We start from the raw sequence: 26,268 nt of genomic DNA on the forward strand, positions 1-26,268 counted from the left end.
CCCAATTATGCCATGGAAACTTGCTACAGTTAAGAATAATGGAATCATAGAGCTGGAAGGGACCCTCCAGGGTCATCTAGTCCCCAACACAAGTTCACAAATATGTCCCCCAAAATTCACAGGATCTGCATTGTTGTCAGATGGCCATCTAGCCTCCAAGGAAGGGGAGCCCACCACCTCCCGAGGAAGCCTGTTCCTCCAAGGAACCGCTGTTAGGAAGTTCTTCCTAATGTTGAGCCAGAAACTCTTTTGATTTAATTTCAACCCATTGATTCCAGTCCTACCTTCTGGGGCCACAGAAAACAATTCCACACCATCCTCCATATGACAGCCCTTCAAGTACTTGAAGATGGTGATCAAATCACCTCTCAGCCGCCCCCTCTCCGGGCTAAACATGCCCAGCTCCTTCAGCCTTTCCTCATAGGACTTGGTCTCCAGACCCCTCACCATCTTAATCGCCCTCCTCTGGACCTGTTCCGGCTTGTCTAGATTCTTCTTAAAATGCGGTGCCCAAAACTGAACACAAGACTCCAGGTCTTATCTGGCTGCTGGCAGGGGACTTTTTCCACATGTGCATAACACTTGGAAGTGACATCATTGTGCTGGGCATGTCGTGTGGTAGGGATACTCTAGCATTTGGGTGCCATAGAGGTTTTTTTACCCAAATGCTAGGGAACACCGCCCCCCCCCCCCCATGCTGTGCCTGGTGCAGTGACCTTGTGCGAGGCACATCAGCCGATGATGATGGAGTTCTTGGGGGGGGGGCTCTCTCTCCAGCCATCTCTATGCTGGTGGGTTGGAGGCCCCAAAATTGGGGGTGGGGAATGGGAACCCTAAAGCTCGCTGGGTGACCTTGGGCTCATCACAAACTCTCAGCCTGGTCTGCCTCACTGAGTCATTGTGAGAAAATGGAGGAGAGGAGAAAGGTGTTCTAGTCCACTTTGAGTCCCAAGTGTGGGGAGAAGAATGGGATGTAAACGCAGGCAAAGCAGTCTTGTCTAGAGAGGAGAGGATGCATTTTGGCATCAGAGGAGGCAGGGAATTCGAATAATGTCTCCTCCCACAGTGATGTTAAAATCTACTCAGCTATCTCACCTTACTGAAAACGTGGGGCCAGGCTGAAACCATTTAAACCAGAGCTTTATGCTGGCTTGAGAATAGAGTTGCTGGTTGACTGGGGGAGGGAGCCTCTATCTTGCCCTGCTGATTGACTAGCAGACTTGGGAGGTGCAGTGGAGGCCAGCTGGTGAAGGAGTAAATCCAGAAGGGCTGCATTTAAAGGCACAGCTGCAGGAGCTGATCTGACAGTAAAATAATTCAATGGAAGCTAAATTGGCGTTTAGGCTGATTAGTTTTAGGCTGCCTGATGATCCTAGGCATGTTAACCTCACAACCACTGGAATCAATGGAGATCTTGACCCCATTTGTTGATCCCCGCCCCCTCCCCGGCAAGGGAACATCTTCCCATAAAATAGGGATATTTTAAGTGACTGGGGGGGGGGGGGTCGTACACTCTGGGCCTAGCGAGTTAAGCTGTTTTTGCATCCCCATTGGAGACCGAAGAATAGTATGAACTAAGAATCTTTTGTTAAGAGAGCAAAAATGGAGTGATGATGTCTCAACCAGCAAATTATGAAATTTCTAACAGAGGCTTCATCTGCTTTTAGAGTTGCCAGCTCTGGTTTGGGAAATTCCTGGAGATCTGGAGACAGAGCCTCAGGAAGGCAGAATTTGAGAAGGGGAGGGGGCTCAAGTGAGGCTAGAATCTCCTAGAGTCCTCCCTCTGGGAAACTGACCTCTGTAGCCCCTGTGGAGAGCACTTGTCATTCCAAGAGATCCCCAGCCATCACCTGGAGGTTGGCAACCCTAGCTTTAAAGTGATGTGTACAAACCAAATCTTTGTGGCGTTTTCTTGGGACAAAAGTCTGAGAATTTTGCTTGGAAATGGATGCAAAGCAAAACCACTGCTGGGTGCAGGAAAATGTTTTGTAACTTAGAGAAAGGAGAATAACTGAATAATGACTTCCTGGAATACATTTGAAAAGAGTCACTCTATAAATTATGCAGAATATTTCCAAGATGTTACTGTTCAGTTGAAAAACTGCTGGATTGAGATGTTTAGACTGCTAGCCAGTTAATGGAGCCATAGCAGCATGTGATGACAATGTGGTCAACCCCAGATGTCAGAGAGAGAGCTAGTGTGGTGTGGTTAGAGCTACGTGGTTCCCTGGAGGCCCCAGACACCCACCAACACCTTTCCTGGTGCCCCCCAAGTGATTTGAGAAAGTGGGCAGGGCATGGAGTTTTTGATTGCTCGTTTGAGATCTGATTGGCCATGCAGATAAAAGAATATTTCAGGAAAAACTGCCACTACGTTTTATTCTTTCTCTGACTCCCAGTGAATTTTTAAAACTGACTTCTCTCATTCCCTGCACTTGGGCTTCCTCTGTGTGTTAGGGCTGCCAGGCTCCAGGTGGGGCCTGGATAGGGTGGCCATAATGTCTGAAGGTCAGCCAGGGACACCTTTGGGGGGGGAAAGGTAGGGGCGCGCGCGCGCCGCCGGAAACAGGAAGTGACGTCACTTCCGGTGACGTCGTGCCGCCGCCGGAAACAGGAAGTGACATCACTTCCTGTGACCTCATTGCCCCCACACCACCTGCCGGAAACAGGAAGTGACATCACTTCCTGTGACATCATTTCCCCCGCGCCACCTGCCGGAAGCAGGAAGTGACGTCACTCCCGGTGACATCACTCCCGGTGACGTCATGCCGCCGCCGGAAACAGGAAGTGACATCACTTCCTGTGACATCATTTCCCCCACGCCGCCTGCCGGAAACAGGAAGTGACATCACTTCCTGTGGCATCATTTTCCCCACGCCACCTGCCGGAAGCAGGAAGTGACATCACTTCCTGTGACATCATTTCCCCCAAATGACATCATTTCCCCCCAAATGCCACTGCCGGAAACAGGAAGTGACTTCACAGCACTTCCTGTGACGTCCCCAAAAATCCCCCAAATATCACCGCCGGAAACACCAAGATTATTTATAGAGAGGGAAAGTTAAATGAAACTCTTTTTTTACTTTTTTCAAAGTGAGAAGACTAGAGAGAACGGGTTCCATGCTGAGAAGCCAGTCAGATTCCAGTGAGATTCCAGTGAGACTGTGCTGCATAATGCAGCCTATTTATTTTGTCCTGTTTGCTCTGTTGGCTCTATCTGCGCCACCTTCATCGCTTTCGGGGTGTGGATCCCCCAGCGGGGTGGTCTCCTGACTCCCTCCGCCGGCTGTTTCTGATAGCCCTGCGCCCCCTCTTTCATTTGATATGTGTCCCGTGCAGGTGCCACCCTCCCGCCGGGAAATGCTGCAAAATGAGCCCCCTTGAGGCTTATGGCGGCAGGGCTCGGGGGAAGCGAGCTAGACTGCTGTTCTTTTGAGGGGTTATAGAGTGTTTCGAGCCCGTCCCTGTGGCATCGGTCCCATCGTTGTGGGACCCAGGGGGCCGGCGCAGCGGCACGCCGAAGCAGCCTGTCACTAATAACACAGGTCGAGATGCAGGACAGGAACCCGGAAGTGACCGACAGGCTGCTTCAGCGTGCCGCTGCGCCGGCCCCCTGGGCCCCACAACGATGGGACCGATGCCACAGGGACGGGCTCGAAACACTCTATAACCCCTCAAAAGAACAGCAGTCTAGCTCACTTCCCCCGAGCCCTGCCACCATAAGCCTCAAGGGGGTTCATTTTGCGGCATCTCCTGGCGGGAGGGTGGCACCCGCACGGGACACATATCAAATGAAAGAGGGGGCGCAGGGCTATCAGAAACAGCCGGCGGAGGGAGTCGGGAGACCACCCCACTGGGGGATCCACACCCCGAAAGTGATTTTTTTTTTTATTTGGTGACTTCTATCCCGCCCTTCCCACAAGTGGCTCAGGGCGGCTTACAACGACAATAAAACAGTAAAATCAGAGCAAGTTATTACATCTAAAATCAGACAATTAAAACCTAAAAACCTTAAAATTAAACATTAAAACTATACAGTATAATCACAAAAATCTGGTAGCTACATTATCTAATCAGGCATAGGCTAACCGGAAGAGGGTTGTCTTACAGGCCCTGCGGAACTGAGCAAGGCCCCGCAGGGCCCTCACCTCTTCCGGTAGCTGGTTCCACCACATAGGGGCCATTGTGGAAAAGGCCCTGTCTCTAGTTGCCTTGAGACGCACTTCCTTGGGCCCGGGGATGGTGAGCAGATTTTGAGTGCCAGACCTCAGTACTCTCTGGGTAGGGGTCCCAATCTTCCCACTCTGGCGGGAGACGCCAGGTTTTCCAGTCTCTTCCCCCGCTCCCCCCCAAAACGGCAGCGGGGGGAGGGGAGGGGAGGGAAACGGCGCCTTCTGCAGATTCAGAAACGAATCTGACTCTGCAGAAGGAAGTTCTGAGGAAGAGGTGTGCGTGCGTGCGTGAAGCGGCACGCGCAGGTTTCTGTCGCATGCGCAGTGGCTGAGGCTCTGTTGGAGAGAGCGCGCCATGCCGTTGAGGCGCAGGCTGAGGGAAGGTGAGTCGGCCAGCTCGCGGCTGCCTGGCCTCGGTCTGTGGCGGCTCCGGCGCCCGCAGGACGTTCCAGAGTCCCCGGGGCTATGACCTGCCTCCCTGGCTTCCTCAGCGGTGGCTCTCCCTGCGCCGCCCTCCGCTCCCTAAGTTTCCCCTCCTCGCCTCCACCGGGCTCCCCGCGCCTTCCTCGGCGCAGTCGTCGCCCTCGCCACGGAAGGAAGGAGGAAAGCCACTGCAAGGCCAACCCCTGAATCCCCGCGTCGGCAAGGCGGCAAGTCAGCAACCGATGGTCAACTGTATCGAACGCCACCGATAGGTCCAACAACATCAGTACTGCCGAGCCACCCCGATCCAGATGCCGTTGAAGGTCATCCACCAGGGCAACCAACACCGTCTCCGTCCCGTGACCTGGGGGGAAGCCGGACTGAAGTGGGTCGAGGATGGAAGCGTCCTCCAGGAAAGTCTGTAGCTGCCTCGCCACTGCCCTCTCCAATAAATTTGCCCAGAAAGGGCAGGTTTGAGACCGGCCTATAGTGTGCCAATTGGGCCGGGTCTAAAGATGGTTTTTTTAAGAGGGGCCGGACCACGGCCTCTTTAAGGGGCGCCGGAAAAAGCCCTTCCGTTAGGGATCTGATGAAGGTGGCGCAGATAGAGCCAACAGAGCAAACAGGAAAAAATAAATAGGCTGCATTATGCAGCACAGTTGAGAAAGTGCCTTATCCCATATACCAATGAAGTAAATACAGGATCTGAGAACAAAATTGCACCAGAAGACACAAACACAAAGCTCCCTTACCCTGAATCAGTGCTTGGGTCCACCAAAGTCAGTATTGTCTAGTCCAGTCACAAACACAAAGCTCCCTTACACTGAATCAGTGCTTGGGTCCACCAAAGTCAGTATTGTCTAGTCCAGTCACAAACACAAAGCTGCCTTACACTGAATCAGTGCTTGGGTCCACGAAAGTCAGTATTGTCTAGTCCAGTCACAAACACAAAAGCTCCCTTACACTGAATCAGTGCTTGGATCTACGAAAGTCAGTATTGTCTAGTCCAGTCACAAACACAAAGCTCCCTTACACTGAATCAGTGCTTGGGTCCACCAAAGTCAGTATTGTCTACTCCAGGGGCGGCCAGAGGGAGGGAGGAAGGAGGGAGGGAGGGAAGGAAGGAAGGAAGGGAGGAGGGAGGGAGGGAAGGAGGGAAGGAAGGAAGGAAGGAAGGAAGGAAGGAAGGAAGGAAGGAAGGAAGGAAGGAGGGAAGGAGGGAGGGAGGGAGGGAGGGAAGGAAGGAAGGAAGGAAGGAAGGAAGAAAGGAAGGAAGGAAGGAGGGAGGGAGGGAGGGAAGGAAGGAGGGAAGGAAGAAAGGGAGAAGGGAGGGAGGGAAGGAGGGAAGGAAGAAAGGAAGGGAGGGAGGAGGGAGGGAGAGAAGGAGGGAAGGAAGAAAGGAAGGAAGGAGGGAGGGAAGGAAGGAGGGAAGGAAGGAAGGAAGGAAGGAGGGAGGGAGGGAGGGAGGGAAGGAGGGAAGGAAGGAAGGGAGGAGGGAGGGAGGGAAGGAAGGAAGAAAGGAAGGAAGGAGGGAGGGAGGAAGGAGGGAAGGAGGGAGGGAAGGGAGGAGGGAGGGAAGGAGGGAAGGAAGGAAGGAGGGAGGGAGGGAAGGAAGGAAGGGAGGAAGGGAGGGAGGGAAGGAGGGAAGGAAGAAAGGAAGGAAGGAAGGAGGGAGGGAGGGAAGGAAGGAAGGAGGGAAGGAAGGAAGGGAGGAGGGAGGGAAGGAGGGAAGGAAGGAAGGAAGGAAGGAAGGAAGGGAGGAGGGAGGGAGGGAAGGAAGGACAGAAGGAAGGAAGGGAGGAGGGAGGGAAGGAAGAAAGGAGGAAAGGAAGGAAGGAGGGAATGAGGGAGGGGAGGAGGGAGGGAGGGAAGGAGGGAAGAAAGGAAGGGAGGAAGGGAGGGAGGGAAGGAAGAAAGGAAGGAAGAAAGGAAGGGAGGGAGGGAAGGAGGGAAGGAAGAAAGGAAGGAAGGGAGGAGGGAGGGAAGGAAGGAAGGAGGGAGGGAAGGAAGAAGGGAAGGAAGGAAGGGAGGAGGGAGGGAGGGAGGGAAGGAAGGGAGGAGGGAGGGAAGGAAGGAAGAAAGGAAGGAAGGAAGGGAGGAGGGAGGGAAGGAAGGAAGAAAGGAAGGAAGGAAGGAGGGAGGGAGGAAGGAGGGAAGGAGGGAAGGAAGGAAGGAAGGAAGGAAGGAAGGAAGGAAGGAAGGAAGGAAGGAAGGAAGGAAGGAAGGAAGGCCGCCCCCTCCCGCCAGCCGCCCCCCCCGCTTTCGGCTCCCCCTGCTTACCTTGTTCCAGGGCGGGTGGCGGCCTCTCCTCCGGGCGGCTGGTGCTGCTGGCGGGGCTGGCGGCGGCTGCGGAGGCCGGGGAGGCGGCGGAGAGGCCGGCGCTGGTCTCTGGAGGGCCTCCAGGGACCAGCGCCGGCCTCTCCACGGCCTCCACTGGTCTCTGGAGGCCCTCCAGGGACCAACGCCGGCCTCTCCGCGGCCTCCGCTGGCCTCTGGAGGGCCTCCAGGGACCAGCGCCGGCCTCTCCGCCGCCTCCGCTGGCCTCTGGAGGGCCTCCAGGGACCAGCGCCGGCCTCTCCGCCGCCTCCGCTGGCCTCTGGAGGCCCTCCAGGGACCAGCGCCGGCCTCTCCGCCGCCTCCGCTGGCCTCTGGAGGCCCTCCAGGGACCAGCGGCGGCCTCTCCGCCTCCTCCGCTGGCCTCTGGAGGCCCTCCAGGGACCAGCGGCGGCCTCTCCGCGGCCTGCGGGCCTCTGGAGGCCCTCCAGGGACCAGCGCCGGCCTCTCCGCGGCCTCCGCTGGCCTCTGGAGGCCCTCCAGGGACCAGCGCCGGCCTCTCCGCGGCCTCCGCGGGCCTCTGGAGGCCCTCCAGGGACCAGCGCCGGCCTCTCCGTGGCCTCCGCTGGCCTCTGGAGGGCCTCCAGGGACCAGCGCCGGCCTCTCCGCGGCCTCCGCGGGCCTCTGGAGGGCCTCCAGGGACCAGCGCCGGCCTCTCCGCGGCCTCCGCGGGCCTCTGGAGGCCCTCCAGGGACCAGCGCCGGCCTCTCCGCGGCCTCCGCGGGCCTCTGGAGGGCCTCCAGGGACCAGCGCCGGCCTCTCCGCGGCCTCCGCAGGCCTCTGGAGGCCCTCCAGGGACCAGCGGCGGCCTCTCTGCGGCCTCCCCGGCCTCCGCCACCGCTGCCGGGCCCCTCTCACTCGCCGCCTTCCCCGCCCGCGCGCACGGCCCGCCGGCTCCCCGCTGGCTATACCGGGACTTCTAATGGTATAGCCAGCCCGGGAGCCGGGAATTGGGGGCCAGAACCGGGAAAGTCCCGGGAGACCGGGACGGTCTGGCCACCCTAGGCCTGGAGACATCCCACTTTCTTTCTCCCCTGGAGAAAATGGCCGCTTTGAAGGGTAGACTCAGTGGCACTGGACCCTGCTGAAGCCCCTCCCCTCCCCAAACCCTGCCCTCTCCCGGATCCATCCCCAAAGTCTCCAGGTATTTTCCAACACAGACCTGGCAACTCCATTGTGTGTGCTGTTGGCTCTACCTCCCACATGGCCATTTGTGATGGCACCCATTGCCCTGCTTCAAAAGAGGTGCCCTGCAAGGCTCAACAAGGTTGGGGACCCCTGGTTTAGAGTGTCATAAGAACATAAGAGAAGCCATGTTAGATCAGGCCAATGGCCCATCCAGTCCAACATTCTGTGTCACACAGCGGCCAAATATATATATATATATATATATATATATATATATATATATATATATATATATATATATATATATATATATATATATATACATACACACACACACACACACACACACACACACATACACACTGTGGCTAATAGCCACTGATGGACCTCTGCTCCATATTTTTATCTAACCCCCTCTTGAAGGTGGCCATGCTTGTGGCCGCCACCACCTCCTGTGGCAGTGAATTCCACATGTTAATCACCCTTTGGGTGAAGAAGTACTTCCTTTTATCCGTTTTAACCTGTCTGCTCAGCAATTTCATTGAATGCTCACGAGTTCTCGTATTGTGAGAAAGGGAGAAAAGTACTTCTTTCTCTACTTTCTCCATCCCATGCATTATCTTGTAAACCTCTATCATGTCACCCCTCAGTCGACGTTTCTCCAAGCTAAAGAGCCCTAAGCGTTTCAACCTTTCTTCATAAGGAAGGTGTTCCAGCCCTTTAATCATTCTAGTTGCCCTTTTCTGAACTTTCTCCAATGCTATAATATCCTTTTTGAGGTGCGGCGACCAGAACTGCACACAGTACTCCAAATGAGACCGCACCATCGATTTATACAGGGGCATTATGATACTGGCTGATTTGTTTTCAATTCCCTTCCTAATAATTCCCAGCATGGCGTTGGCCTTTTTTATTGCAAACGCACACTGCCTTGACATTTTCAGTGAATTATCTACCACGACCCCAAGATCTCTCTCTTGGTCAGTCTCTGCCAGTTCACACCCCATCAACTTGTATTTGTAGCTGGGATTCTTGGCCCCAATGTGCATTACTTTGCACTTGGCCACATTGAACCGCATCTGCCACGTTGACACCCACTCACCCAGCCTCAACAGATCCCTTTGGAGTTCCTCACAATCCTCTCTGGTTCTCACCACCCTGAACAATTTAGTGTCATCTGCAAATTTGGCCACTTCACTGCTCACTCCCAACTCTAAATCATTTATGAACAAGTTAAAGAGCATGGGACCCAGTACCGAGCCCTGCGGCACCCCACTGCTTACCGTCCTCCACTGCGAAGACTGCCCATTTATACTCTCTCTGCTTCCTATTACTCAGCCAGTTTTTGATCCACAAGAGGACCTGTCCTTTTACTCCATGACTCTCAAGCTTTCTAAGGAGCCTTTGATGAGGAACTTTATCAAAAGCTTTCTGGAAGTCAAGGTAAACAACATCTATCGGGTCCCCTTTGTCCACAAGTTTGTTTACCCCCTCAAAGAAATGTAACAAGTTAGTGAGGCAAGATCTTCCCTTACAGAACCCATGCTGAGTCTTCCTCAATAACCCGTCAGACTAGGATGTGGGAAACACATTCTGCCATAAAAGCTCACTGGGTTTTCACTGGTTGTCAGCCACTGTTTGGCACTCAATGGGAGACTGGGGGAATGGGGACATGATGGGAGAGGTGATATGGCAGTGCTGTGCCACCATTTCCTGAGCCTGCTTTCATGGGAAGGGTGGGATATAAATCCAATAAACAAACAAACAAATAAGTAAACGTGATATCATCATGTTCACATGACACTCTAAGATTCACTGAAAACTCTACGGCAAAATCTAGAGCCAATGACACCACTTCCAGGTATGTTGTAATGCCAATTATTACTCCATCCCTACTGTCACTCTCTCCCAGTCTAACCCATCTTGCAGGGTTGTTGTGAGGATAAAAGAGGAGGCGGGAAGAAGATGCTGTCAGTCACTTTCAGTCCTCACTGGGGGGAACACTGGCATAGAAACATCCAAATAGTTTGCCATCTTATTCTCTGCAGTACATTCTACTCTACAAACACAAATGTTCTGTATTGCTTCAGACATCACCAGTGCTTGTAGAGAAAAAGTTAGGAAAGCTAAAGCTCAGTATGAGCTTAGGCTGGTCAAAGAGCCAAAAAAGGGTTCTTTTCTTATGTTCAGAGTAAGAAAAGGAGCAAGGACATGGTAGGCCCATTGTGACGGCAAGAAAGTGAAATTGTAACAGGTTATGAAGAGAGGGTGGAACTGCTCAATTCCTAATTTTCCTCAGTCTTCTCTTCTGAGGGGAACGGTGCTCAACATGGCAAAAACAGAACATATAAGGAGGGTATGAAGTTCCAACCTAGGATCAGCATAGGGGTAGTACATTCTTTAAATGAAACTAAGTCCTCAGGGCCAGATGAATTGCATCCAAGGGTTCTAAAAGAGCTTGCGGATGTAATTTCTGAGCCTCTGGCTATTATTTTTGAAAATTCTTGGAGAACAGAAGAGGTGCCAGAAGACTGGAGGCGGGCGAATGTTGTCCCCATCTTCAAGAAGGGGAAAAAAGATGATCCGGGTAACTACCGACCCGTCAGCTTGATGTCTATACCTGGAAAAGTTTTAGAACAAATCATCAAACAGTTGGTCCTGTAACATTTAGAAAGAATGGATGTGATTACTAAGAGCCAGCATGGTTTTCTGAAGAACAAGTCATGTCAGACTAACCTGATCTCTTTTTTTGAGAAAGTGACTATCTTGCTGGATCGGGGGAATGCTGTAGACATCGTTTATCTTGATCTCAGTAAGGCTTTAGATAAAGTTCCACGTACTATCCTTGTTGACAAGATGGTAAAATGTGGTTTGGATCCTGTTACCGTTAGGTGGATCTGTAACAGGTTGACAGATCTCACCCAAAGAGTGCTTGTAAAGGGTTCCTCATCCTCTTGGAGAGGAGTGACAAGTGGAGTGCCTCAAGGATCTGTCCTGGGACCTGTTTTGTTCAACATCTTTATAAATGATTTGGATGAAGGAATAGAAGGAATGCTTATTAAATTTGCAAATGTTACAAAATTGGGAGGGGTTGCAAACACAGAAGAAGACAGAAACAGGATACAGGATGACCTTGACAGGCTGGAAAACTGGGCTAAAATCAATAAAATGAATTTTAACAGGGATAAATGCAAAGTTCTGCATTTAGGTAGGAAAAATCCAATGCATGGTTATAGAATGGGGGAGACTTGTCTTAGCAGTAGTATGTACGAAAAGGATCTAGGGGTTTTAGTGGATCATATGCTGAACGTGAGTCAACAGTGTGATGCGGTGGCTAAAAAGGCAAATGCAATTTTGGGCTGTGTGACGGAACCAGCCCGATTCTGCCTTCAGACCCGGTCCCGTCAACTCCCTATTGAGTCACCAACTCCTGGAGGGAGCTATTTCTCCTCCTGCCCCTTGGGCTCACTGCCACCACCTGCTCAATCTAGGGGTTCAGATTGAGAGGAACAGGACTCCCAATCCCCCTCTCCAGCTATGAGGCCAGGCCTCAAGGTCCTCTGCCACCCTGTACTTGGGTTTCACAGAGACCTCAGCACTTCTTTGGGGCACCCCTGGAGGATTGGCACCTTATCCAACTGCATGCCTTCCCCCTTCCCCGGGGCCCCCTTTATAACGCAGCGTGGTCTAAGGCGGTTGGGGATCTATGTGGTACAGAGATGGACTGCCAGCATTTAAAACAGTAAAAATATTTAATTAAAAGAGAAAAAGAAAAGAACAGAAGAACAAAACAAAAACAGTTGCTTGTAAAAGGTTACACAGCACAGCACCCGCACAGCAAACAGCATGACAAAGGAAAGGCATAAACGCATCGTATTGTCCCTGGTCTAAACTTGCCCTGCCTTGAGAATGACTTACTTGGTCTGACTGCCTGGGGGCCTCATTTTCCTGACTAGGCCCCCCCCACAGGCAGGAGCCCACAGGCAAGCAACCTCTCTTCCAGAGCACCAGCTGCAAACTGCCTTCTCTTCCTGCTAACTCCAATCCCAAGAACAAAAGAACTTCCTGCCTCTCTAGGAGACTTTCCCCCTAGCATTGTTGGTTTGGCTCTGGAAGGGAGGGGGGGTTTGGAGGGAGGCTAGGCCACAGCCTGCTTAGGAGTTTCATGTTTTCCCTCCCAATGAAGCACCAACATTGACTAAAATGGCGTTTCTCCACAGGCTGTATCAACAGAAGTATAGTGTCCAGATCAAGTGATGCAATGGTATCGCTTTACTCTGCTCTGGTAAGACCTCATTTGGAGTATTGTGTTCAGTTTTGGGCACCACATTTTAAGAAGGATATAGAAAAGCTGGAACGGGTCCAGAGGAGGGCGATGAAGATGGTGAGGGGTCTGGAGACCAAGTCCTATGAGGAAAGGTTGAAGGAGCTGGGGATGTTTAGCCTGGAAAGGAGGCGGCTGAGAGGTGATAGGATCACCATCTTCAAGTACTTGAAGGGCTGTCATATTGAGAATAGTGCAGAACTGTTTTCTGTGGCCCCAGAAGGTAGGACCAGAACCGACGGGTTGAAATTAAATCAAAAGAGTTTTTGGCTCAACATTAGGAAGAACTTCCTGACAGTTAGAGCTTCCTCATGAGGTGGTGGGCTCTCCTTCCTTGGAGGTTTTTAAACAGAGGCTAGATGGCCATCTGACAACAATGAATATCCTGTGAATTTAGGGGTAGGTATTTGTGAGTTTCCTGCATTGTGCAGGGGGTTGGACTAGATGACCCTAGAGGTCCCTTCCAACTCTATGATTGTATGATCATGGCTTCTGGAAGGCATCCTGGGAGTTGTAGTTTGTTCAGGAGCAACTCTTTTTTTTAGAGAAATGACTGGGCTACAACTCTGATGACTGAGCTGCAAAGATTTGTATGGCTTCTCTCTGTACAAGGATCTGAAAACTCTCCCTTCTTGTCTCTGGCCATTAGATAAAACTAGAGATTGTATTGTAGTTACATCCAGCATTGTCAGTTCTCCTTGAAAATCATCCTTCTTACCACTTTCCAAAATTCTGCAGCCCAAATCTCTCACCTCTTCCATAGGCTTTTCCTGTATGGCTCAGAAGGGTGGCCAATTTCAAGGTGATACAACCAAAGAGATAAATCACTGTGAAAAATAACTAAATCACACTCATTCAAGTTTAAATCACTACAGGGCTTTTCTTTCTTTCTTTCTTTCTTTCTTTCTTTCTTTCTTTCTTTCTTTCTTTCTTTCTTTCTTTCTTTCTTTCTTTCTTTCTTTCTTTCTTTCTTTCTTTCTTTCTTAGCAGGAACACATAGGAACACTTCCAGCTGGCTTGGTGTGTGTGTGTCCTAATCTGCAGGGGGTGTGGCCTCATCTGCAAATGAGTTCCTGTTGGGCTTTTTCTATTAAAAAAAAGCTCTGCGTGAAACAATGGTGATGTCAGAGGTGTGGCCTAATATGCAAATATGTTCCTGCTGGGCTTTTTCTACAAAAAAAGTCCTGCATCACTATATTCTTCTTATAAATATCTAATTGTATACATATGTTCACAGTAAACCACAGAATTGCTTCCTCAAAGTACTTCAAAAAGTCCATTTTCCAACCCCACTCAAGGGGAAATAAAGCGCTTGTATCCAATCTCTGAGGAGCCCTGTGGTGCAGAGTGCTCAGCTGCCGTACTGCAGTCCAAGCTCTGCTGGTTTGTGCCCATCCCTAGAGCTCACGTCCCCCAGAGGAAATGGCTGCTTTGGAGGATGGACTATATACACCACCGAGGCCCCTTCCCAGGCTCAACCCCAAATTTTCAGGAATTCCCCAGCCTGGAGTTGGCAATCCTAAATTGCACATAAACAGACTCATTTTGTATTAGGTAATAATATGCCCAGCTGGAGGTGTTTTCCTTTCCACTGTCTTGCATGGCAACATTTTGTTTCTGATTATAGACTTAGTTTGAAAATTATGTAATAATCAATGTGAGTCACTTCTAATGGAGGTAGAACCCTCAGAGCTCTGAGATAGGAACTGCACGGGGCCCTGTGTGTAACTGTTTCCGTCTGCAATGCTAACATCTGCTTGGAATTTCTTGGGCTGATGAGGATAAAGTGAGGCACTCCTTGGCTGCATCGTGCTCTTGCCTGCTGGCCTTCTGAGGATGACGCTTGAGTAAAATTTTTCTGTTCTCAGTTCTGCCAGCAAAACAGCTCTGGCATTAAAATCTCTGGTTTCAAACATCTTGTAAGAGAGTGGAAGGCGATGGAACATCAGGCTAAGGTGTATAACCAGGATTTGCTGGAGGGGGAAGGACTATAACCAGTTAGGGCTAGAAGCATTTATAAAATGCAAGCTGGCTTTGTGAAGGGGCTGACTGACACATGGGAGCAAACTGTACACAACTGCTTAAATAGGGTTGCCAGTCTCCAGGTGGTGCCTGGAGATTCCCCACTACTACAACCGATCTCCAGATGACCCTGAAGAAAATGGCTGCTAAGGAGGGAGGACTCTATAGAATTATACCCTCCTGAGGTCCTTCCCCTCCTCCAATGATGCCCTTTCCAGGTTCTGTCCCTCAAATCTCTAGGTGGCCAAGGGTAGCTCTCCAGATGATTTTTGCCTTCAGCTCCTATCAGCCCCAGCCATTGGCCAAAAATGTGGATCTCTTGTGGTGTTGGGCTTTCCTTAGGGTTGCCAACTCCTGGGAAATTCCTTGGATTTGGGGGGGGGGATCTTGGGGAGGGCAGGATTGGGGCAGGGAAAGTCTTAAGCAGGGTATGTTGCCCTAGAGTCCACCCTCCAAAAGCAGCCATTTTCCCCAGGGGAGCTGATCATTGTCAACTGGTGATCAGTTGTAATTCTGGGAGATCAAGACACTGCTTTTCTACTCATCTGTTTCTAAGGCCTCTGTCTCCTTTCCCCTTCCAAATCGCTTGGCGGGGGGTGAGGGGTGGGAGTGAACTGATGGCTCTTCACGTGGGCTAAGCTATATTTGTTCCTCCTTTGGGTGTTGCCTGAGGCAAAATCTCTTTCTGGAGACCTGTCTACAAATTACCTGTAAAGGTTGTTTTTACAGTTTCCAACTTTGGCTTGGGAGATCCCTGGAGATTTGGGGGTGGTGTCTGGGGGGGATGGGGTTTGGGGAGTGGAGGGACCTCAGTGGGGTATAATGCTGTAGAGTCCTCCTTCGAAAACAGCCACTGTCTCCAGGGGAAATCTGTTGTATTTCTGGGAGAGGAGCCTCACCTGGTGGCTGACAGCTCTAGTGGTTTTATCAGCCTGACGAGGGTTCAGGGGGAACTTCTGTGCAGCCCATCAGGACACGTGTAGCTTTATCAGCACAGGCTTCTCCATTGGAGCAAATGGCAGCTGGTGTTTTGTATCAATTCAGCTCCTCCTCCGTTCAGAGACCCTGCCGCAGCTCAGAGGAAAAACAACTGAGGCAAGTCGAAAGGTTTTTCAAATGGATGCATGTACATGTGTCATATAAGGATCTGGGAGGCTCAAGTTCAAATCCCCACTCTGCCATGGAAGCTTACTAGGTGACCTTGGGCCAGTCATACACTTTCAGCCTCACCTACCGCATAGGCTTGCTGTGAGGATAAAATGGAGAAGGGGAGAAGGAGGTTGTAAGCTGCTTTGGGTCCCCATGGAAGAGAAAAGTAGGGTATAAATAGTCTCAATGAAAGAATAAATATCATATCCCACTTGGGATGCCAGCCTCTGGGGTAGGGCCTGCTGTGGTTCTCCTGGAATGACAGCTCATTTCCAGGCTGCAAAGATCAGTTTCCCTTAAGAAAATGGATGCTTGGAAGGGTGGACTCAGTGGCCTTGTATACTGATGATATCCTCCCCAGGTTCCATTCCCAGATCCCCAGGAGTTTCCCAACCAGGATCTACTTCCCCATCCCCCTCTGACAACCCTACATCCCACCCACGCACCCCTCCCTGTCTATAGATGTACATTTGTCATCCAAGCAAGCACAGGAGTCTGTGCAGAGAAGGTGTTTTAAAACGACAACATTGTAGAGTGAACTTTTAAAACTGCACCCATTACATCAGGGGTGGCCAATGGCTGGGGCTGATGGGAGTTGTAGGCAAAAAACATCTGGAGGGCTACCGTTGGCCACCCCTGCATTACATCATCCAGCAAACAGGATGGCTAGCTGGGCAGCCCTCACGGTGCCACAGGCCAGCATTGCAGGGGCACCAGGCTCAATGAAGCAAAAAGTGAGGATTATTAGGTCCCCCAGGGCATCATCCCAAAACTGGAAGCAAAGCTGAGCAGCCCTCTGGTGCTACACCCAGCATTGTGGGGCCAGGCAGTCCAGGGATGCAAATCAGGGGCTTTATCTGATAACTGGTTGCAGGACCTTTTCCTGGTAAAAAAGATTCCAGAACTCTCGAGAGGGAATGAAGGAGAAACACTGATGCTCCTCATGAACTTTTAGACATTTTTTTGAGAATTTTGCTTCCATGAAGAAGCTCTGGAATTCCATTCTGCTGCATTCCCCCAAGGAAAAAGCCCTGCAGAGCTTAGTTCCTCTGGAGAAAACGGTGGCTTTGCAGGGTGGGCTGTATTATAAGGTTACCAAGTCTTGCCTGGCCATTGGGGGTGCGGGGGGGGGGGGGGTTTGCCAAATCCAGGTTGGGGAACTTCTGGATATTTGAGGTGGGGCCTGGGGAGGACAACTGTTCTTCTTAGAACAGTGGGGTACACTGCCATAGAATCCACCTCCAAAACAGCCATGTTCTCCAGGGGAATTGATCTTTCTAGTCTGGAGATTAACTGTAATCCCAGGGGACCCCAGCGGTCCTACCTGGAGACTGCCATCCCTAGCTGTACCTTGCTGAGCTCCCTCCCGTCTCCAAACCTCACTTTCCCCAGGTCCCACGCTAAACATTTGCAGGAATTTCCCAACCCATACTTGGCAACCCTAGGATACCCCTTGGTCCCTCTTAGGGGCACTGGAACTTGGACTGCAGAAGATGGGCCCCTGGGGAAGTCTGGTTTATCTGGGGTCCAGGGCATTTGACAGGTCTGTTTCTTTCTGTCATCTGCAAGTTGTGTGCAGTGTGGCCTCATTAAGCTTCTTGTTTAGTTGCTCGCTTTGCAGAGAGGGAACACCATGTCTCTTGTTAGAACAAAACACAGATTTGGAAGGGTGGCTTGTAGCCAAGGGTGGGGACCTGCTCCCTGCAAGGGGGGTGGGGCAGGGGAGTGCAAGCTGGAGTGCTGAGGTCAGGCTCTCTATTGCACAAGACTGGTTTGTGAGATGCAGAAAATGATTATTTTGCTCAAGTGCATGCTTACAAAGCAATGTGTGCACATGTGTGATTCTTCCAAGTTAGTTCCAAGGAATCTTAGAAACTTGCTGATGGATCTTCGAGTAGAGTGTGAACCAGGGCTTTGTTTGAGCAGGAACCCGCAGGAACAGAGTTCCGGCTAGCTTGGTGCCAGGAGGTGTGGCCTAGTATGCAAATGAGTTCCTGCTGGGCTTTTTCTACCACACTTTCCTGGGACACCTTCCAGGCACAGTCAAGCCCGGCAACAGGCAAGAGGGTGGGGGCAGGGGGTTGGGGACTTGAGAGGGTTGTGCCAGCGCATGTGAGGACACTTTGAGGACACTGCCAGCTGTTGGTGGAGGTTCTGGCAGTGGAGCCTGACAAGGGCAGGGCTTGGGGAGGGAAGGAGCCTCAGCAGGGTATAATGTCATAGACTCCACCCTCCAAAGCAGCCATTTTCTCCAAGGAATCTGATCTTGGTCTCTTGGAGATTAACTGTAATAGTAGGAGGTTGGCAACCCTACTTCCATGAATGGCTGGAAGTAACAGCGAGCAGCTCTGGGCATCAGCAGAAAACCCCTAGTAAAATCATGGCATTTCAGTGATTCCTAGAACTTCCCTTTATCACTTCTGCATTTTCCCTGGAAATGATGTAATGGTGCATGCACCATTTTGCTTTTTAATCTTTTCTCCTGCTGCTACTTGGAGCATTGGCAGGCAGCAGGACCTGGGGGATGCGGGACTCCCCACCCTGACTGAGGGATTGGCAAGCCTATTCCGTGTGATGGTGAAGACCGGTGGGCCTGTCTACTAGCCCATGTGAAATGAGATAGGGCTGTATAAAATCTGCCCTGGAATCCTCTCCAGTGCTGTGGCAGCTGTGCCTTTAAATGGGTGGTGCTTAATGTGATGCAGAGCTTAAAGAGTCAGAGCCCAGATGACCAGAGTCATGGCTGAAGCAGCAAGTCAGTCTGCTCCTTCTAATACGGAGTTCTAAATTATGTAAATACTTAAATTCATCTGATATTATCCTGCATCTTGACAGACAGGGCTTTTTTTTTTAGCAAGAATGCACAGGAACGCAGTTCTGGTTGGCTTGGCATAAGAGGTGTGGCCTAATATACAAATGAGCTCCTGCTGGGCTTTTCATACAAAAACACCCTATGCTAAACAACGGTGTTGTCAGGAGGTGTGGCCTAATATGAAAATGAGTTCCTGCTGGTCTTTTTCTACAAAAAATGCCCTGCTGACAGTTATTCAAAAAGAAGATGGCAACAGTCCAGCAGAACCCTGGGGACTTTCAGCAGATGAATATGAGACAAACGTAAGTCCCCATCTTTTTCATTATGAAGTCAAAACACAAGGGAACCTCCATATCCAAAGGCAGTAAAGATGGACGACTGGTCTGATCCAGGATGATTTTTCTTATGTTCTTGACTATGAAGCTTTCAGTCTTGGCATTTGCAATTTCCATGACAACTTCCCCTTGGCTGAATATTTTGGCTTTGCTGGTTTGCATTTGCAGAGAAAAAGACTGATTGTATTCAGAAATGGAAACTGTCTTAAGAATGTTAAAAATCAATGGTAGTTAGGGAGGGATAATGCAACTTAATGTGGGATGGTAACAATACTTGACATGTCTGTATTTTTTATCTTGTGCCCTGCTTTCTCCCCAACAGGAACCCAAAGCAGCTTACATCGCTCTCCTCTCCACTGTTTTATTCTCCCAAAAACTCCTGTGAGGTAGGTAAGGCTGAGAGAGTATGTGACTGGGCTGAGGTCACCCAGCAGGCTTTCATGGCATGAGTGGGGATTTGAACCTGCATTTCCCAGATGCTATCCAACATTCCTAACCGCTACACCACACTGACTCTATAGTGCTTTAGATTAGCATTCACTTCTCAGTAATCCTTACAAAACCCTTTATTTAGCTGGTTAATTTTTCCCCGCCTTTCTTTCCAGAGCAGCTTACATTGTTCTCTTTTCCTTCACTTTAGCCTCACAACAACTCTGTGAAGTGGGTTAGGCCAGGGTATATGATTGGCCCATGGCCACCCAGCAGTCTTCCATGGCAGACTGGGAATTTGAACCTGGGTCTGTCAAGATCTTAGTCCAGCAATCTAGCCACTACACCTGTTACATAACCCTGTGTTTGTAGCCCCTTTGGCACATGCAGAATTTAGCTGAAGAGGGACTGGTTTACCCAAAGCCACCTCAAGTTCATGACAAGAGATGAGACGGGAATGTCTGACTCCATCACTCAGTCTCTTAGCTACAAAGGATCCCTCAGGGTGAGTTTGCAGACTACTTCAGTTAATCATATGGAAATGAGATGTTAGAACAGAATCTTGAGACACACAAACGCAAAGGTGTTGGACAAGGATGTAATTTATTTGCATGCAGAACATATCTTAAGGAAAGGTGGATTAGATTTAGATGAAAATGGAGTGAGTGTTAACTATCTGAGATATGCAGATAGCCCCATATTCCTGGCAGAAAATCGTGAAGACTTGAAACAGCTGCTGTTGGAAGTTAAAGCAAAACATGCCAAAGGAGGATTACAGCTGAGCATCAAGAAGGCAAAAATAATGACAATTATGCAGCTGTAAGGCTGACAGTGAAGATATACTGAGGCTATCGTATTTTGGTCACATGATGAGAGGAGCTCCCCCACCTGGAGTTGGCAACCCTACCTCCCCACCTCCTGCCGGTAGCCAAGAATGACTTGGAAAACCTAGTCACAGGTGTCACCCAGCAACCCGCTGAAGCCACTTCCAGGAACACAGCAGTGAGGTAACTGTGTCTCCAGCAAAGTCATTATGTCACTGGTGAAACCCACCAATAAGCCCTTCCACTGGTAGCTAGGCCTGCCTGGCAACCCTGCATTTATATGGAACCAGATTTTCTGGAAACGTCCAGATTCTACAAGCGCTGAAGTGCTTTGCTTCAGAAAAATTGGAACTGAATTGTCAACTCTGACTTAGGAAATTCCCGGGAGATCTGGGGGAAGAAGAAGAGGAGGAGGAAGAGGAGGAGGAGATTGGATTTATACTCCACCCTTCAGCCAGATTCTCAGAGCAGTTTACAATCTCCTTGCCCTTCATCTCCCCACAGCAGACATCCTGGGAGGTGAGTGGGGCTGAGAGAGCCATGACTGACTCAAGGTCACCCAACTGGCTGCAAGTGGAGAAGGAGTGGGAAATCAAACCCAGTTCTCCAGACTAGAGTTCACTGGTCTTAACCACTACACCAAACTGGCGCCTGGGGAGGGTGAAGTCTGGAGAGAGGAGGAACCTCAGCGGGGATATGGTGCCCTAGAAGCTGCCGTTTCTGCCTGGGGAACTGACCTCTGTAGTCTGGAGATCAGTTGTAATTGTTGGACTGAGCAACTCAGCATGCCCACAGTGCTACATCCCTCTAAGGTGTTATCTCCTTGAATGGGATGCCTCTGTTTGCCTGAACCTGGGAGCTGCCTTCTGACCCCCTCCTCTCACTTTGTCCTCACCCGCACTACACATGGCCTTCCAAGGAGACATGTGTCCCTGCTGGTCTCTCCTGTAGAGACAACACCCTCATACTTCCACACACATGATGCCAGACAAGCTGGGAAAGGACTCTTTAGCTTATGCACCTTTGTCTTTGACTGCAACCTGAATGTGAACTGGATCTATTTGAATCTACTTAAGGCCACTTGATCTACTTAAGTTTACCTTTTTTGCAAAATACTTCTTGGGAGATATGTTTACTGCACTCAGTAGCATGCTTCTGGACAAAACTCTGCTATATTAACCAAATATCCCAATAGTAATAATAATAAATAATACAAGTAACCAGGTTACATTTGGTAGAAAAAGAGGTTCCGGAGCTCATTTGCATAACTCATTTGCATATGCCACAGACCCCTGACATCATCGGAAGGAGTACTAAACTCTGCATCTACTTTAAAATTAGGTTTGCCAATCCCCAGGTCCCAGCGGGGGTTCTTCTGCTTTCCCAGTCTCCTTCCCGCCCCCAGTCAGCTGGCCGATGGGAGAAAGCCCTGCCCCCAAAGCGACCATGTGATTTTTCCCCCTCCAGAGGCTCCAGTCTCCGATTGAAAGGCTTCCTCTTGGGATGGGGTGACTGTGTTACTTTGAAAAAGTTGGCTGCAACTTGTGAGTAGAGAGCCCAATTCCTCACTTTAGAGTCACCAGAAAACGGGAAGGGGGGGAGAGGGGAGGAACGTTTGCTGAGCACTTCATTATTCCCTTTGTGGAGATCAATTCTCATAGGGTATAATGGGGAATTGATCTGGAGGTTTCGGGGGCAACAGCTAGTGTGGTCCTAAGCTAAGTTATATGCGACTAAACCCTGTGACTTCAGTGGACTCAGAAAGGCACAAATCTTTTTAGGACTGCACTGTGGACTGGCAAGTGATCATTTTTTGTGTGATATGTAGAGAGAAGGCAGCTTTGTCTGGATATATTAATTCATCCTGGGAGAAAGGCAACAAGAATAATTGTGAATAGGATAGGCAGAGAGAGAGAAACCAACTGAGCCAAACTAAACTATATAAAGGAGCATGTTTTTGCAAATGATCAGAAATCAGTCTCTGCAGATTTCCAGCCATCTTTAAACATTCTAATCTCCTAGTAATTTCAACAGGAAAGATAAGGTTTGTGAACCTCTCCTCTGTGCCAGGTTCCTCCAGATGTAAGACCCAGAACATTAAATGGCATTGATTCCCAAAGAAGAGAGCATAGAACAGCAGCCTTTATAATGCATACAAATCGTTATCTGACACAAGACCATATATTTTTCCTTTAAAAACTACACACATGCTAAGTCAAAGATCCAGCTTTCTGCAAAATATTTTCCTCTCTACTCTCTTTACACATCGAAAACTGGAAACACAACATTGATAAATAAGAGAGGAAAAAAATTATGAGATTCTTTGTCACTAGTTTCCCGTAGTGGGATGTTGTTCAGGGAAGCCACAGTGGGATTCACAAGGGGAATTCATAAAGCTTGATTGCTATTGAAACAGGGCTAGTCGCCTGGACTTCACTACAGCTGAACTTGGCTTTTCAAGACTCAGCACCAGCACATTTTAAAACTTGTTCTTTCCTCTTTCCCTTTAGAAGACAGCTGTCTCTACACCATTGCCTTCTGAAAATGATGAAAACACTTACCTGATGCTTGCTCACTCAGCATTAAAATGAAAAGCAGAGCCCATGTGGAAAGCATAGTTTCCAAATCTCAGTGTGGCGGAGTCTCTCTCCTGGTCCAGCAGAAGGGAAGAAGCGAGCGGCCTCTCCTTTGCTGCCACTCTGAGCAGTTTCACTGTGGGCCAGCCAGTGTAGAAGGAAACCGACTCTGCCTGAGCCAAGATTCCAAGGCAGACCTCTCCTTCCTTCCTCTTTTTTTCCTTCCCCCCACCCCATCACTAAAACCCAACCTTCATTCTCTGCAAAGGGTCCAAATGCACACTCATTCTAGGCCAAAACTTTTTAAAAAAATCTTATTTATTTATACTGAACATGAATAGAATGTGCTAAATGGGCTCCCCCCTGCAGTTATTTTTAATCGTTCTGTAGAAGTCAGAAAATCAAGCTGTGTCCATGTAAAACATATTCTTGTTTGCTTTAGACTTAAAAAAAATTCCACTGTTGCCTGAAAGCTCGGAATGGATTCCAACATTTCTGGCATGCTTGCAGGGCTTTTTTTTGTAGCAGGAACTCCTTTGCATATTAGGCTACACACACACACACACTCACCCATGATGTAGCCAATCCTCCATGAGCTTACAGTGGGCCCTGCATGAAGAGCCCTGTAAGCTCTTGCAAGATTCGCTACATCAGGGGGGGTATAGCATAATATGCAAAGGAATTCCTGCTACAAAAAAAGCCCTGCATACATCAAAATATAGAGGAGCCAATTTAAGCTTCTCCATAGAAGCATCTGTATCCCACCTTCCAAAGGGACCTTGGAATGATCTTGGGTTGGTTTCACAACAGCTTTGTGAGGTAGGTAAGATGTTGAAATTAAGAACATAAGAACATAAGAGAACATAAGAACATAAGAACATAAGAGAAGCCATGTTAGATCAGGCCAATGGCCCATCCAGTCCAACATTCTGTGTCACACAGCGGCCAAATATATATATATATATATATATATATATATATACACACACACACACACTGTGGCTAATAGCCACTGATGGACCTCTGCTCCATATTTTTATCTAACCCCTTCTTGAAGGTGGCTATGCTTGTGGACGCCACCACCTCCTGTGGCAGTGAATTCCACATGTTAATCACCCTTTGGGTGAAGAAGTACTTCCTTTTATCCGTTTTAACCTGTCTGCTCAGCAATTTCATCGAATGCCCACGAGTTCTTGTATTGTGAGAAAGGGAGAAAAGTACTTCTTTCTCTACTTTCTCCATCCCATGCATTATCTTGTAAACTTCTATCATGTCACCCCTCAGTCGACGTTTCTCCAAGCTAAAGAGCCCTAAGCGTTTCAACCTTTCTTCATAGGGAAGGTGTTCCAGCCCTTTAATCATTTTAGTTGCCCTTTTCTGAACTTTCTCCAATGCTATAATAATAAATTATCAGCCAATGAGCTTCCTGGGTCACCCAGATGTTCTCTGGTCCTTGTCCAACACTCTATGACTGGCTCTCCCATATTTAATTTAATTTAATTTGCGGTTTATACCCCACCCTATCCCGCAAAGTGGGCTCAGGGCGGATTGATGCCATTTAGATGCCTTTGGAGATTACCGAGTATAGCCGTGTTTTAGAGACAGTGTAAAATATCTTGCAGTTTATTTAAATTATCTTTTGTTGTCAGAAGGAAAGATAATGTTGAATATTTTCACTTTTATTCCCTCTTCCATTAAGGTGACAGGAATGAGTTTTAGAAGGGTGAAAACAATGTTTTATCCTTTTCTCCTCACTTCTCAGGGTTAATTTGATCCCCCCCTTTTTTGTAAATAGCCTTAATAGCAAAAACCCCTGCAAATAATTATTTTAATTATTTATGTTTTGTCCTTGTAACTAACAGTGCTCTGCAGTATTAAAACAACAATGGAATTATTGATCACACTGAGGCATGGTGTAGTGGTTAAAAATGTTAAACTTCTTTGGAAACCCAGGTTTGAATCCCCACTCATTCCATGGAAACTCACCGGGGTGACTCAGCCTCACCTACCTCACAGGACTATTGTGGGGAATTCATTTTGGGTTCACATTAGGGAAGAAGGACAGGGTATATATGAATTAAAAATAACATTTAAGAAGAATACCAAAAACCTGTGTGTGGAAGCTCCATTGTCAGTGTGCATGCCTCTGCATTGTCACAACATTTGGGATGACAACTCCAGTCTGGTAAATTCCTGGAGATTTTGGGTTGGAACCTAGGGAGGGCAGGGTTTGGGGAGAGGAGGAACCTCATTCTCTGTTTTCTGGAGATCAATTTGGATGGGAGACCACTGAGGAAGTCCAGGGTTGCTACATGGAGCCAGGCAATGGGAAACCACCTCTGTTTGCCTTTTGCCTTGACCTGGATGGCCCAGGCTAGCTGGATCTTGTCAGTTCTTGAATGCTAAGCAAAGTCAACCCTGTTTAGTTCTTGGATGGGAGATCACAAGGAAATCCATGGTCACTATGCAGAGGCAGGCAATGGCAAACCACCTCTGAACAGCTCTTGCTTTGACAATTGTGTGAGGCTTTGCCATAATTCAGCTGCAATTTGAACCTGATCTCCAGCCACTGAGGGTTGGCAACTATAAGCAGTAACTGTGGAAGCAGCAAACATGCCTTTAGTAGCCTCAAGCAGGGAGATGTTGGGCCAGAGCAGTCTGTTCATTCATCTTCTCTTGGCCATGGTGCAAATGCCATTTCAGTATTTACAACTGCCTTCCTAAAGTATCTTTTGGAGTCTGATATCTGAACAAGCATTCACTTCCTATGCATTATTCTGAAAGTGACAGTGCTGATAACAGTAAAACACACCAGCACGATAGCACATAGGGTGGCCAGACCGTCCCGGTCTCCCGGGACTTTCCCGGTTCTGGCCACCAATTCCCGGCTCCCGGGCTGGCTATACCGGGACCATTAGAAGTCCCGGTATAGCCAGCGGGGAGCCGGCGGGCCGCGCGCGGGCGGGGAGTGAGGAAGCCAGCGTCCCTGCGCGTGCGCACGGCGGTGTGCGCACGCGCAGGGATGCTGGCTCCCTCACTCGCCGCCTTCCCCGCCCGCGCGCGGGGCCTGGCGGCGGGTGGCGGAGGCTGGGGAGGCCGCCGCGGTTCCCTGGAGGGCCTCCAGAGGCCCGCGGAGGTCGCGGAGAGGCCGCCGCGGGTCCCTGGAGGCCCTCCAGAGGCCCGCAGAGGCCGCGGAGAGGCCGCCGCGGGTCCCTGGAGGGCCTCCAGAGGCCCGCGGAGGTCGCGGAGAGGCCGCTGCGGGTCCCTGGAGGGCCTCCAGAGGCCCGCGGAGGCGGCGGAGAGGCCGCCGCGGGTCCCTGGAGGGCCTCCAGAGGCCCGCGGAGGCGGCGGAGAGGCCGCCACTGGTCCCTGGAGGCCCTCCAGAGGCCAGCGGAGGCCGCGGAGAGGCCGGCGCTGGTCCCTGGAGGGCCTCCAGAGGCCAGCGGAGGCCGCGGAGAGGCCGGCGCTGGTCCCTGGAGGCCCTCCAGAGGCCAGCGGAGGCCGCGGAGAGGCCGGCGCTGGTCCCTGGAGGCCCTCCAGAGACCAGCGCCGGCCTCTCCGCCACCTCCCCGGCCGCCGCCAGCCCCGCCAGCAGCACCAGCCGCCCGGAACAAGGTAAGCCAGGGGGGGCCGAAAGCGGGGGGGGGCTGGCGGGAGAGGGCGGCTGGCCTTCCTTCCCTCCCTCCTTCCTTCCTTTCTTCCCTCCCTCCTCCCTCCCTTCCTTCCTTCCTTCCCTCCCT

At 50.1% G+C, this 26,268-nt stretch overlaps 1 protein-coding gene across 1 annotated transcript in view; it reads right to left on the reverse strand.

The window, feature by feature from the left end:
- Positions 1–22,702, reverse strand: part of PLAC9 (placenta associated 9) — a 32,570-nt gene extending 9,868 nt beyond the window's left edge. Inside the window, exon 1 of the mRNA XM_060240763.1 lies at positions 22,514–22,702. Within this exon, the coding sequence (XP_060096746.1) occupies positions 22,514–22,568 (55 nt within the window). The 5' untranslated portion in view covers positions 22,569–22,702. The remainder of the gene's footprint in view (positions 1–22,513) is intronic.
- Positions 22,703–26,268: the final 3,566 nt, after the last annotated feature.

This window comes from Heteronotia binoei, chromosome 6 (genome assembly GCF_032191835.1).
Source record: "Heteronotia binoei isolate CCM8104 ecotype False Entrance Well chromosome 6, APGP_CSIRO_Hbin_v1, whole genome shotgun sequence".
Taxonomy (NCBI): Eukaryota; Metazoa; Chordata; class Lepidosauria; order Squamata; family Gekkonidae; genus Heteronotia; species Heteronotia binoei.